This window comes from Quercus robur, chromosome 10 (genome assembly GCF_932294415.1).
Source record: "Quercus robur chromosome 10, dhQueRobu3.1, whole genome shotgun sequence".
NCBI lineage: Eukaryota > Viridiplantae > Streptophyta > Magnoliopsida > Fagales > Fagaceae > Quercus > Quercus robur.
This window is the reverse complement of record NC_065543.1, coordinates 47,889,440-47,903,956: the sequence shown is the minus strand read 5'-3', so window position 1 is coordinate 47,903,956 and position 14,517 is coordinate 47,889,440. Positions and strand designations below refer to the sequence as shown.

The window sequence follows — 14,517 nt, the reverse complement described above, 5'->3', positions numbered from 1 at the left end:
AAAAATGTAAATTTTGCCATACAAAACATCACATATAATGCATAAGCACATGTCTACATAGCTTTTGAGTCATCCAAGTGTAGCAACATTAGAAGCAACTTTTAGGCTTATGCCCTTTTTCAAGTGGATCCTAAACAAAGTCCTTTTTTCCTTCTCAGTTCTTTTCATCATTCTACAACATAAAAATCACGATCTACACATATGCATCTCATAAAATCCATAAGCCTTTTTCCTTTTTTTTTAGAAAAAATTTCCTTCACCCTCCTTAGTTTGACTACAGAAGTTAAAAATTATAATTTAAAACTAAAAAGTCAAAGTTTACTTCTTTATAATGTTTCACGTAGAGTAGATACAAAACCAAGCTTTTAATAAGAGTTCAAGTGAATTTCAAAACACAAACAGGTAGAGTTCAATATGTATGAAGCAAGAACCTTTGAGAATAAAACTATACATACTTCAAATAATTGGAAACTTGTCAAAGCATAATCTTAGTCATAATTAGAAAGACTTTTATCATGAATGAGCTCTAAAGTGTAAACTACGAAATAAATTGAGTGGCATCATATTAGGATGATAGACTATCATACATTAATTTTTTTTTACTTAAAAAAACATTTCATTGACAAACTGAAAGCACTCAAATAAAACTTTCATCAACAAATTCAGAACTATTGATTCAGAACCTAACGATAATCATTCATGTTTATTTCTAAAAGTTCTACAAAATGACAATGTTACAATAGCAAAAAAAGAAGCAATGTCACCATGATACTTGAAAAATGATATACAAAATGCTAAGCACACTACCAAAGTAATAAAATATAAAGGTAACAGTAATACCCTACAAATAATCTGTTTGTTTCTTTAAAGCTCCTATAATTCTTGAATAGGAATGGATTTATAAAAAAATATTATATTACTCACTGAAATTTCTTAAGAAGGCAAACGGATTATCCACTATATAAAAAAAAAAATCATTAATGTGAGCATATATCATATACATTTAAAAAAAAAAACTAAAAAACTAAAAATCTTCAAGACAAAGTAAGCCTAGAGTCATATTTATTTCAATTTTTTTTGGGTAAGTGTCAGATTGCTAACCTTGCTATAAAAGATAGATGAAAAAAAAAATTGAAGTCATATGGACTTACCCCTCCATGTGCAAAAGCAATGGCCGTGATAGTTGCATTTGACCACATATATGAGACAAATTACTTTTCATTAAGCAATACCCATCAAGGTTTGCAGCAAATTCAAGAAATTTCGTTCAACATGAAGCAAGAACCATCCAAAATTACAATGAAAGAAGTCCTCAACTCAGAGATAAATAGCAGTACAGAAACCCCACTTACCTTGCCTTGAAATAATCTTTCATTAAGACCTAATCTTTCATTAAGACCAAGCCATATGTAATGATAGTAACACCAAAGGCTAGCTGAACATAAAATATACCAAACAAATGAGGGTTCCTTGTTCATGAAAATTGTTCCTTAAGGCTTCCAATTCAAATAAACATTTGGCACTAAAGAACAATACTTTTTACCAGCCAAATTACTTTTGACTACTTAATTGAAATATGTGAATAAAATACACAAAAGAGAAAATAAATGAAACACATTTATTTTGCTTTCTAATGATTTACAAAAAATAAAATTGTTGGAAGCAAACCACAATACATGTAAATAGGGAAAATATAAAGAACATAGGAAAAACTATACTTAACATAGAATTGCACATTTCCATCATAATGCAAATCACCTTATTGAATTGTTTATCAAATCCATTATTTCACCATGTTTGAAGTAAAGACATATATAGTCTCTAAAACATAAAATAGCTCAAATTGCGACAAATCCATTTTTTCTGTTTTTTTTTTTTTTTTTTTCCTTTTTTGGTTCTAAATTGATGAATCAGAGAGAATATGGTATTGTTTGAGTTCAATAGGTTCAATTATAGGCTTCTAAATATTTTCAAGTTATTTTGGATTTGAATTGTAACATGGAACTAATAAAGTAGGGAGAATTGGATTATGCTATAGACTCTAGCTTCATTATTTTCCTCCAATTTTCATGATATTATGCAAATTCTAAAGTAATTTTAAGGTACATGATTTAGAGAACTTTGCTTCATATTACATGAATGATATTATAGGTAGGTTATATGGCAATTTCAAAGTAAATTTAGCATTTGATGGATTAAACCTTCATTGAAACAAATCTACTTGTAGTTAGTCTTAAATGAGTAATTTCAAGATGATATTTTTCTTCCTTATATTTGGATTTTGGTTGAAAAATTTGACCTTGCCTGGATTTTATTGGTTAATAAACATTCTTTCATCTAAAGAAGAGATTTATTATCAATTCATGTGTGTATGCATGTATTTTTCACAGTACTATTCTACATACCCATAAAAATGAGATAAAGAAGTAATAAAAACAATGGTAAACTTGAGATGAAATAATAATTAAACTAAACATAAAACCAAGCTTGACCATAACCCAGAAACTTAAATTAAATCCAAACACAAACAAATGACTCACAAAAACATCAAGGGGCATGCCAAGGATGCTCATCTAATAAAAGGATAGGAAATATCATTACTATCCCAAAAGATGAGCCTCAAGTATAGTATAAACCTTAACTTGTATTATTCATTCAAGCCATCACCTTTTTTTGGGTGCAAAACTTCTTACACAAAACACAACAAAGGGGGAAATAAAGAATTGCTAACTCTGACTTACCGCATCTTGTTCACTCAATTCAACAACAGATTCTGGCTTCATTCCTGTAGCCAAAAGCTCAGCTGGAATTCATGGTTAAGTAAAACATCCAGTAACAGCCCAAATAAATCTTATCCATAAAACATAAAACTAAAATTAACCCTAGTATGTTATCAATCCAAAGAATCAAACCCATATAAGCCATTCAGACAATCAAATCCAACACAATGGTTACTTTCATACTTTAAAAATAATCACTTTTCCATTAAGTAACCCCTGAACTCACAAACTTGATGCAATTTTCAATCTACATATTTAAAAATTCAATCTAAAATCCCAAATGGATTTTCTCGCGGCCAATAATTGAAATTAATAAAACCCACTACGGGCTCCAAACCCATCAATCTAAGCTAATCATTCAAAAGAAACACTCCCAAATGAAACCCTAAATCATATTTAACAACCAAAAATGAAACCCTAAATCATATTTAACAACCAAAAACGAAAACCAAAATTATAGAACAAAATAAAAAACTTACCGATAATGTTTGCAGAGAGAATCTAGTCTGATGGTAAAGTCTGAAAATCAAAAACTTTTTGCCACTAAAGGAGTGGGAGGCTGGCGCTCGTGGACTATAGTTTAGGGGTTTGAGAATTGAGAGAGGCAGAGAGAACGGAAGAGGCAAAGAACCAAAAACAAAACCCTAAATCATATTTAACAGCCAAAATTATAAAACAAAATAAAAAACTTACAGGTAATGTTTGCGGAGACAATCTGGTTTGATGGTAAAGTCTCAGATTAAAAACTTTCAACCACTAAAGGAGTGGGAGGCCGGCGCCTGTGGGGTTTAAGATTTGAGAGAGGTAGAGAGAACAGAAGAGGCAAAGAGGAGAAGGTAGTGTATATATCGGGTTTGGGTTTTAGAAAATTCCTTGCGCTTTTTTTTTTTTTTAGTTTAAAAAAGTTTTTTTTTTTTGGGTTTATGTTTTTTTTTTTTTTTGAAATATTGTACTGATGTGGAAAATTGTGGGAGTTTCAAAAACTTCGGTTTTATATATATATATATATATATATAGATTAAATTATTTTTCATGCTTTCTAAGTTGTCACGTGATATGTCACGTGGCCTTAATTAAAAGAAAAAAGAAAACCAAAAAAAAACAAAAAAAAAAAAACAAAAATTCAGCCAAATTGAATTCATTTGAGCTAATCAAATATATTAATTAGAAAGAAGAAATCACATACAAGTGAATAAAATTTAAAATCTTCAGAAATAAACGGAAGAAAACCAAATGTGGCATGAGCTCTTCAAACCAAATGTGTGGCGGTGTGAAAGTTCAAATATGTGTATAAAACACCCTTGAACGTTTAGACCCCCAAAAACAAAATAACCAATTCAAGCTTTATGACAAACAACTAGTGTACGGAAAATGAACATAAGCTATAAATAGAATTAGAAATCAATCTAAGCCAATTAAAATCACATCCACAGCAGAAAATAAAAGGCAAAGATAAAGGGAAGAGAGATGCAAACACAAGGACAACACACGATGTGTTATCGAAGAGGAAACCGAAGCCCTCGGCGTAAAACCTCTCCGCCGCCCTCCAAGCGGTCAATAATCCACTAGAAAATGTAGTTGGGATACATGAACAGCAATAGACCCTCCAAGCCTAATCTATCCGATGTACCTAAGCCCTCCAAGCTTCTTGCTCTAACGAGGTTGCGCCAAACCTTTTTCTTTTCTAGCTTACCGGATTCCGCTATAATCCATAGCATCCGCCATCCTTTGCATCTTCCAATGCTTCCCAAAACTCCAAAAACACTCAACACTCTAAATGGGTGTGGGTAGTGTTTGGATAGAAATATCCTCTCAATAGGTATGACAATGAGAGAGGGAATGAGAAGAGACTACAAAGATTTCTCTCTAAGAATGAGTAGCTCAATCTAATTGGGTGGGTGTTTTAAAGAAACCTCTCTTAGGGTTTTTCTTTCTGAATAGCCACACATATTTTGTGGGAATGAGGGGTATTTATACTGGTGTAAGAATGGAATGCGAAGAGTCAGTTTTTCCAAAACAGGGTTAGCTGGCAACTTGACCTTGCGACTTGACTGAGTCGCGAGTTCAAGCCGTGAGATAGCTGAATGGCTAGTCTGGATTTTTGTCCTGTAGTGCTCCAGCTGGCATGACTGTTCAGCTCCCCTGCATGCTCTGCACGTGTGCAACTTTTGGCGGCTTGCAAGCCGCGAGGCTCCCGCGAGTCCTAGCCGCGAGGCTCCCGCGAGTCCTAGCCGCGAGTCTCTGCTTCACTGCACTGTCTTGAACATTTCTTCACACTCTCTCACACATTACCCTTACATGATTCCCACCAAAATACAAGGTTTCTAAGTGCTGTATTACAAGGAAATTTGTCACGGAATAAAGCCAACACATGGTTGATTAAATTCAACCTTACACGGTGCAACTCATTCGAGATGGACTATTAGAGCATTCACATCTCAAAATTCTATCTCATCTTATTTTAACATTCCAAAAAGCTACTTTATCAATTTACTATACTATTTTACAATACACCCAACATCCCAAACTCTATTTTTTTTCCCATTTTATTTAAATATTCTATTTTATTCCTTTTTTTTTACTATTTCTCTTTTTTTCCTCATTTTCCTCTCTTTCTCCCTCAACCTCTAGCACTGACCAAAACAGATAAAACCAAAATAGTTCAACACATAGTCACCCCTATAGCCACCACCAACACACAGTCAGCCCCACATATCCCAGCACCACCCACCGGACCATCAAACCAAAACCAAAACCACATTTAAAAAAAAAATTAAAAAAATAAAATAAAAAACCATCAAAGCATCAGTTCAAACCAAGCCAAAACCCTACCATCGTAGCCACCATCAAACCAAGCCAAAAAAAAAAAAATCACCACCGGAGCTACCGACAAAGCCCCACACACAACACCAATTTAAACCCAAAAACCCACCAATCTCCACGATCTAAACCCACCAATCTCAGCCATACTCACCTCTTCCTTTAGGCATCGAAAACAAAATAAAAAAATCTAGAACCTAGAACACAAAACACGACCTAGATTGTAACCCACCAAAAAAAAAAACCACTGTGATGTGGTTTTTCCTTTGAATCAAGTTTTGCTATTTCAAAACTAGGTTGGGTTGCTATCTAGTGTTTTGTCTCTGATGTTATTTTGTTTATGTTTGATCATTGATGTGTGAATTTGGATTTGGGAAGAGGATGGTGTTTGGGTCTAAAGAGAGGAGAGAGCAGATGAGAAAGAGAGAAGAGAAGAGAAATAATGAGAGAGAGGAGAGAGAAATTTCGGGAATTAAAAAGTAGAATAAAATATATATTTTTTATTTTTACAATTGAGCTACAGTGCGATTCTAAATGTAGAATTGCATTGTAGCACAATTAAAAAAAAATTTGCAATAGTAACCTTTTACAAGTCTGGATGCAGAGGTTGTTTTGGGCTTTTATGCTAAATAAAAGTAACATATGGCATTTAGCATTCCAGATGCGAATGCTCTTATAATGTGACTATTGTGATCGAGACAATATTGGGTTTGAATATGCCATCAAACTGACGTCATCTCCTCATTTGATCTTCCTTTACAAATATAGACTGTGTTGAAACTTTTCTTTTCATGGTATATAGTTTGATTTTGGATTTAGAAAGTTGAAATTGAATAATGAATAATAGAAAACTCTTGATTGGGACTTAGGAGTTTGGACCTTAGATAAGAAGATTTGAGTTGGATCATTTAACATATACAAATAGAAAATAAAATATTATCCTGACAAGAGAAATAAATAAATAAGAAATTAACAAACACAAAGACAATGCCGAAGAGTTTCAAGTAACGTTGAAAATATTTTATCACAACACTTGCCATACAGGCCATTCCAACCATTTCCATCTTTTTTTTTTTTTTTTTTTTGCTTTTTTTTTTTAGGAAAAACCATTTCCATCTTGGGAAGGAAAAACAAGAAGAAAAAAGGGGTAGTTTTGTTTAATAATAATTAAGAAAATATTAAAAATAATTTTATTCATATACTATAAATCTCTATTATCTTACTTTCAAGAAATTTAAAATTCTACTTCAGCTCTAATTCTATTATCAAAAGTTTTAAGTATTTTAAAATAATTAATGTGGGGGACTATGGCCCAAAATAACGAATTGGGCCTTGAGCCCGTTCGAGGACGCAGCCCATCCGAGGAGACAAAGTGGCTTAAGCGATCCGTATTAAGCCTATCACGGGAAACAAAGAAAAAAGGTCCGAGGAGGAATTCCTCCTCGGACACTGAAAATCCGAAGCAGAGGTACGTCCAAGCCACTGAAGCCCATCTCCTAAATACGTGAAAAGGAAGGAAACACAAAATATCTTAGCAAAAGCTGCCACCACCACATTGAATGCACTACAGCTACTTTCCTAGCCGCATTAATATGGAGAAGACCCCTGAACAGTGTTACCTTGGCTACCACAACTCACAAAGGACTAAAAAAGGTGTCTGATGGGATGGGTGCTCAAATGGAGGCTTGGATGATCAACAAGTGTAATGCCCAGATGATAAGGAAGGGCCTATATAATGTATAGAAACCCCCATAAAGGGGGGGGGGGGGGGGGGTAGAAAAAGTAAGGCAGAAAACTGTGGCATGCAAAGAAACCCTAATGTACTGGTCTGCATACATAAATTAAATTTTGAATCTCCTTGAACTGTGAGATTTTTCAACACAATGGCTTTTGTTCTTGTCCATTTGTACCTTTATCCCATGCAAGCCTCTGTCTAACTTATCTAAACTTAGTTCTTTAACCCATACTCTACAAAAATTCATTGTGTTGGGCTTTTTGGATCAAGACTTCACACGATTGGGGTTTGGGCTCCAAAAACTATGCCCCTACAATTGGCACCGTCTGTGGGGAGAACTTGAGTGTTAGTAAGTACAACGGTTAAGCATGGCAAGATCAGGTCCACACCAAGAAAATCCACGCCAAGCTGACCCTCAGCAGACAAAACCTATTGGGCCTCAGAGGCAAAATAATCCTCTTGACCCTGGACCAAATCCAGGCAATGGAAGAAATAGAGAGGGAAGCGTACATACTACTCAGACGAGCCAAAGCCACTCCCAAGTAGGTAGTCGCATATCCCAAAGGCGAAACAACTATCAGGCCATGCAGCAAGAGATAGACGACCTGAAAAAGAAGTTGCGCCGTGCACAGCGAAGGCAATCCCTTTCCAGCTCAAATACATCTTCTAATGAGGAAGAGGATGTCAATTACAGGCGGAGGTCAAGAACTCCAAAAAGTGAAACCTTTTCCTACGAAAAGGAGTCGCACCTTGAACGGAAATATAAGAGCCCATCTAGCAAGGGTTTGGGTAATAATGCCATGAACAAGGCGCTGGATCAAATCTCCAGATCACCCTTTGCGCACAAGATAGAGAGGGCTAAATTACCTCGGCGCTTCAATCAACCTACGTTTTCCATCTACAATGGCGGAGCAGACCCCGTAGAGCATGTGAGCCAGTTTAACCAAAGAATGGCTATCCATTCCCAAAATAAGGCTCTGATGTGCAAAGTTTTTCCGTCCAGCCTGGGACCCATGGAGATGAGACGGTTCAACAGCTTGAAGACGAACTCCATAGATTCCTATAAGCAGCTCACTCAAGTTTTTTGCTCTCGCTTTCTTATAAAAAGCAGAGTCCCTCGACCCCTAAGTTCGTTATTATCCTTGTCTATGCACAAGGGGGAAACCTTAAAGATGTATTCGGATAGGTATTGGGAGATGTATAACGAGATGGATGAAAACCACAATGACGTCGCCATCAGCACGTTCAAAAGTGGTCTCCCCACTAAGCACGGCTTAAGGAAGTCTTTAATTGGTAAACCTGTCACCAGCGTTCGCTAACTGATGGACAGGATTGACAAATACAAAAGGGTGGAAGAGGACCAGCTACAAGGGAAAGGAAAGGAGAAGATCATCCCCCCCCAAAGGGAATGATTACAGGTTGGAACGATATAACAGTAACCAGTCGAGAAGGGATTTTTCGAGACAGGCTAGACAAACCAATATGCAAACGGTTAGTGCCATATTCAGAGAGCCGGTGCAACAAGTTCTGGAGAAAGTTAAAAATGAGCCTTTCTTCAAATGGCCGAGTAAAATGGTCGGAGACTCCTCAAAGCGCAACCCGAACCTGTATTGTCATTATCATCAAGACCACGGGCATACCACCGAGGATTGCAGGAATCTATGGAATCACCTGGATCAGTTGGTTCGAGAAGGAAAGTTACGCCACCTTTTACGCCACTCCAGCGGTCATCTGGGCCAGGCAGTTCAAGAGCCTCGGAAAGATGTATCTTTTAGACCTCCCATAGGGACGATACACATCATCCTCGCTACCCCAGGGAGAATCGGCTCTTTTCCCTCTAGGGTACTGTCCGTGGCTCGGCTCCCCGCCAAAGATGGTGGGATGGAGTCCAAAAGATCTAAAAAGGGAAACTCACTAATGTTGGGGTTCTCGGATGAGGATAAGGGGGGAACTATCCAACCTCACGATGATGCTTTGGTAGTTACATTGAGGATTGGAGGGTTCGACGTGAAGAGGGTACTAGTAGATCCGGGTAGTGCAGTGGAAGTGATGTACCCTGATCTGTACAGGGGGCTGAACCTAAAGCCTGAGGACTTAATGGCTTATGACTCTCCTCTTATAAGTTTTGAAGGGAAGACTGTCATACCAAAAGGGCAAATCAGATTACCCATACAGACCGGATCAAAGGTAGTGGAGGTGGATTTTATCGTGATCGACGCCTACTCACCCTACACGGCCATAGTAGCCAGACCTTGGCTCCACGCCCTAGGAGCTATGTCTTCTACACTTCACCAGAAGGTAAAATACCCGTCGAGGGGCCAAGTAGAAGAGATTGGTGGAGATCAAACCATGGCTAGGCAATGCATGGTAGCCGTCATCTCACACCAGTCCAATGCCGAGTCCTCGGCTTCTGTGAAGAACTTATAGCAATCAACAACCTCGGCAACACAAGTCAGCGAACTAGCCGAGGAGATAAAATGTGAAAGTTTGGAAATGGTTGCCGTTGACAATAAGCCAGAAAGATTTTTCCAAGTCGGCTCGGAATTACCTCTTCAAGAAAAAGAGGAACTAATCGAGTTTCTAAGGAGGAACGTTGATGTATTTGCATGAGACGCCTACGATGCCCCGGGGGTTGACCCTAGTCTCATTTGTCACTACCTAAACATTAACCCATCTTCTATTCCAAAGAAGTAGCCACCTCAGCACCCGTCGAAAGAGCATGCTGACTCTGTTAAGGATGAAGTGATGAAGCTGAAAAAGGCAAGAGCTATCAAAGAAGTCTTTTACCCCGAATGGTTGGCAAATACGGTGGTGGTAAGAAAGAAGACAGGGAAGTGGTGAGTCTGCGTAGACTTCACAGACTTAAACAAGGCGTGCCCGAAGGACCCGTTCCCGTTGCCTCGGATTGACCGGTTGGTAGATGCGACTGTAGGCCACCCCCGAATGAGCTTCCTAGATGCCTTCCAGGGTTATCATCAGATACCACTAGCTCTAGAAGATCAGGAGAAAACAACATTCATAACACCCGTCGAAAACTACCACTATAAGGTGATGCCTTTCGGTTTAAAGAATGCAGGGTCAACCTACCAAAAGATGATGACTAGGATGTTCAAACCACAACTAGGCAAGGCTATTGAAGTCTACATAGACGATATGGTAGTAAAAAGTAAAGTGGTGTCTGAGCACGTGAAAGACCTTGAAGTCATTTTTAGTATCTTAAGGGAGCACAAGCTGCGCCTCAATGCTTCTAAGTGTTCATTTGGGGTTGGATCTGGGAAATTTCTAGGCTATATGGTAACTCACAAAGGAATAGAGGTAAGCCCGGACCAAATCAAAGCAATTAATAGCCTACAAGCTCCTTGGAACCCAAAAGAAGTACAAAAACTCACCGGTATGATTGCAGCGTTGAATCAGTTCATCTCCCGATCTGCAAACCGATGCCGACCTTTCTACCTCTTGATGAATAAGTGAAAAGGATTTGAATGGTCCGAGGATTGTGTCGTAGCCTTCCAGCAACTTAAAGAATATCTGTCACAGCCACTCATCATGTCTAGCCCTGACGCCGACGAGGTTTTGTTCGCATACATAGCAGTGGCCTCTCACGCTGTAAGCTTGGTATTAATATGGGTTGATAATGGGATACAGCGACTGGTATATTACGTAAGTAAATCGTTACATGAAACTGAAGTGCGCTACTTAACACTGGAAAAGGCAATTCTTGCAGTAGTGCATGCCACGCGAAAACTTCCCCACTACTTTCAAGCACACATGGTCATTGTCCTAACTCAACTCCCCTTCCGATCGGTGCTCCGAAGCGCCGATTACACAGGAAGAATCGCCATGTGGAGTACACTTCTAGGGGCTTTCAATATTAAATACATGCCTAGGACCTCTGTTAAGGGCCAAGTCCTCGCGGATCTAGTCGCTGAATTTGCTGAACCCGCTATAGAAGCGGTAACCGAGGAGGAAAACATGGATGAAAAATCGGTTAGCGCAATCTCTGCACAAGGAGCCTCGTGATGGAAGGTCTATGTGGATGGCGCAGCAAACTAAAAAGGATAGGGGGTAGGGCTAGTTCTAATATCGCTCGAGAGGATTACCATTGAAAAGTCATTAAGACTTGGGTTCTCAACTACAAACAATAAAGCCGAGTATAAGGCTTTGCTGCAAGGAATGGTCATGGTGCAAAAAATGGGTGGAAAGGCGATAGAAGCGTTCTCGGACTCCAGACTGGTCGTAGGCCAGGTGAGGGGCGAGTTGGAGGCTAGAGATGCGAGAATGTAGGAATACCTCGATCAAGTCAAATGCCTGCAATCAGACTTTGAATTTTTTAATTTAACGCATGTCTCTAGAAGCGGGAACACACATGCGGATTTGCTAGCCACCCTTGCCACGTCTTCTGCACAGGATCTACCCCGAATGATCCTTGTTGAGGATTTATGCAAGACAGGTACAACTAAAGAGGATACAGTTCGAATCCATCAAGTCAAAAGGAATCCGAGCTGGATGGATCCCATAGTGAACTTCCTCAAAGATGATGTATTACCCGAAGAGAAATTGGAGGCCGAGAAGATACGGAGGAATGCTCCTCGGTTTTGGTTGTCAGAGGACCACAATCTATACAAGCGCTTCTACTCTAGGCCATACCTACTGTGCATACACCCAGAGGCATCAGAGTCATTGCTTGAAGAACTGCATATGGGAATTTGTGGGAGTCACACGGGAGGAAGATCGCTAGCACACAGAGCACTCACCCAGGGGTACTGGGGGCCAAACATGCAGAGAGAGGCCCAAGAATATGCAAAGAAGTGTAATCAATGCCAGAGATTCGCCCCAAATATCCACCAGCCGAGGGGAGTCCTTAACCCCCTCTCCAGTCCTTGGCCATTCGCTCAGTAGGGTTTGGATATTGTCGGCCCTTTCCCAAAAGCAGCAGGGAACAAACGATACTTAATAGTCGGCACTGATTATTTCACCAAATGGGTAGAGGCCGAGCCGTTAGCCAACATCAGGGATGTGGATGCAAAGAAGTTCATTTGGAAAAACATCATTACGCACTTTGGAACTCCTCGCACCCTCATCTCCGACAACAGTCTTCAATTTGATAGTAAAACCTTCAGGAAATACTGCTGCAACTTTGGAATCACAAACCGATATTCCACTCCAGCCTATCCCCAAGGAAACGGGCAAGCCGAAACTATGAATAAGGTCATAGTGAACGGGCTGAAAAAGAGACTAGATGATGCAAAGGGAAGATGGGTGGAAGAACTACCACACGTCTTATGGACCTACCGAACCATGCTGCGACGGTCAACGGGAGAAACTCCTTTTTCAATGACTTATGGGGCCGAAGCCATGCTTCCCTTGGAAACTAGCTTCCCAACGTTGAAATCCAACACTTTTACCCCAAGAAATAATAACGAGTTACTAGGGAGAAGTCTAGACTTAGCCGAGGAGAAAAGAGAAAAGGCAATGATCCAGTTGGCCTATTACCACCAAAAGTTAAAGCAAGGGTACAATACTAACGTAAAACTAAGGCCACTAGGACCAGACGACCTCGTGATGAGAAGAATTTTTGGCAACGCCAAGAACCCTTCCTGGGGTAAGTTGGGACCCAACTGGGAAGGACCATATCGCATCACCTCAGTGGCAGGAATAGGTGCTTATTATCTAGAGGATCTAGACGAGAAAACTGTACCTCGCCCATAGAATATAAATAATTTGAAATGATATTATTATTAATGAAAACAGCTATGCCTGTATTGTATCCTGTGATCGTCGCGCATTTGCCGACTCACTTCCATCTATCTAAGTTTTAAACAGAACCTAAGTCATGCATGGCTCCTCGGACCACAGACTTAGGGAAAATTAACAACTTATGGCATCTATCCAAGTTTTAAACCTCGGACCACAGTCTTAGGGGAAATTAATAACTCAGGACTTCTATGCAATTCTAAGGTATGTTCACAGTTTTGCATGATAGCATCTATTGTTCTAAGTTCATTACACGGTCCTGTCCCTTCTCATTTGTTTATATCGGTAGGGTTGTTGCAAACATCAACTAAAGAAACAGTAGCATTAACTCGAAACAATATAAATAAATAAATAAATAAATAAATAAAAAAGAGAAAGAGAGCATTTGTATTGATAACCAAAATAGTACAATAAGAAGTCTTTGCAAAAGAACAAAAGGCAATACAATTTTCCATCCAAAATAAAAGAAAAATAGCAATAATAAAAGGAACCCTAGGAGCTAAGCCTCAACAGGAGGATCTTCTTTTTGCTCTGGTTGAGGAGGAGGAACATCCTTGGCTTTTGGATCTGCCTCATGGCCCCCAGCCTCAGTGATTGTCTCCTTAACGAGATCCTTGGCCTTAGAGGAGGGTTTCTTTCCCTTACCCTTGCCCTTACCCTTCTCTTCCTCCACATCCTCGACCGAGACGGCTACTTGGCTAGAGCCCCCGACAATTTCAGCTAAGGGGATGGCAACAGGAACAGCCGTTGGCTGCTCGGAAGCTTTAGTGGTATCGACAGGGATCTCCCGGATCTCTGGAGGGAAGAAGACATTCTCAGACAATCTCAAGGCAGAGTCTGCAGGGATCCCTGCTGCATTAAGAGCCTGAGCCCATGAAATACTGCAGTAATCCCTACATACCTCTGGCAGCTCCTCGGAAAGTCTTGCCTCAGTCTCTTCCGCCCCAAGCTGGTAGGCAACCCTTTTTTCGGCCTCAGCTACTTCCTTGACCAGCTGAACTGCTTCTTTGGGAAGCCGAGCCTCTTCTTAGGCTTTCTGCAATGCGGCCTTGAGATCCAGCATAGCTTGCTTTTCAGTAGCAAGGTTGGTCTCAGTCATGTACAATTTTTGGTGTTGATCTTCGGCTTGTTTTTCAGCAGTCTTCAAGCCAACCTCAACACTCTTACAGCCTAACTCAACCTCTTTGAGCTTCTCAAATAGCTCATGGTGCTCCTGCTTGAGGGCTCCTAGGGACTTCTCCACCTCGGCACGAGAAAGGACTTCGACGTCAGCTAACTTACAATTATCGCGACACCACTCCTCGGCCACAAATACTTGTTGAGTGATCTGCACAAGAAGTGACAAGATGACAAGTTAAAATATGAAATTACCTAACAATCTTGCCGATAAGAGGGTGAATTGCCTTACCATCGCAAGATCTCTCTTCA

General features: G+C 39.5%; 1 protein-coding gene across 1 annotated transcript; it reads left to right on the top strand.

The window, feature by feature from the left end:
• The first annotated feature begins 8,817 nt into the window (after positions 1 to 8,817).
• On the top strand, positions 8,818 to 9,762 carry LOC126704269 (uncharacterized). Its single transcript, XM_050403280.1, has one exon. The coding sequence runs from the start codon at positions 8,818 to 8,820 to the stop codon at positions 9,760 to 9,762; it is 945 nt and encodes a 314-aa protein (XP_050259237.1).
• The last annotated feature ends 4,755 nt before the right edge of the window (positions 9,763 to 14,517 follow it).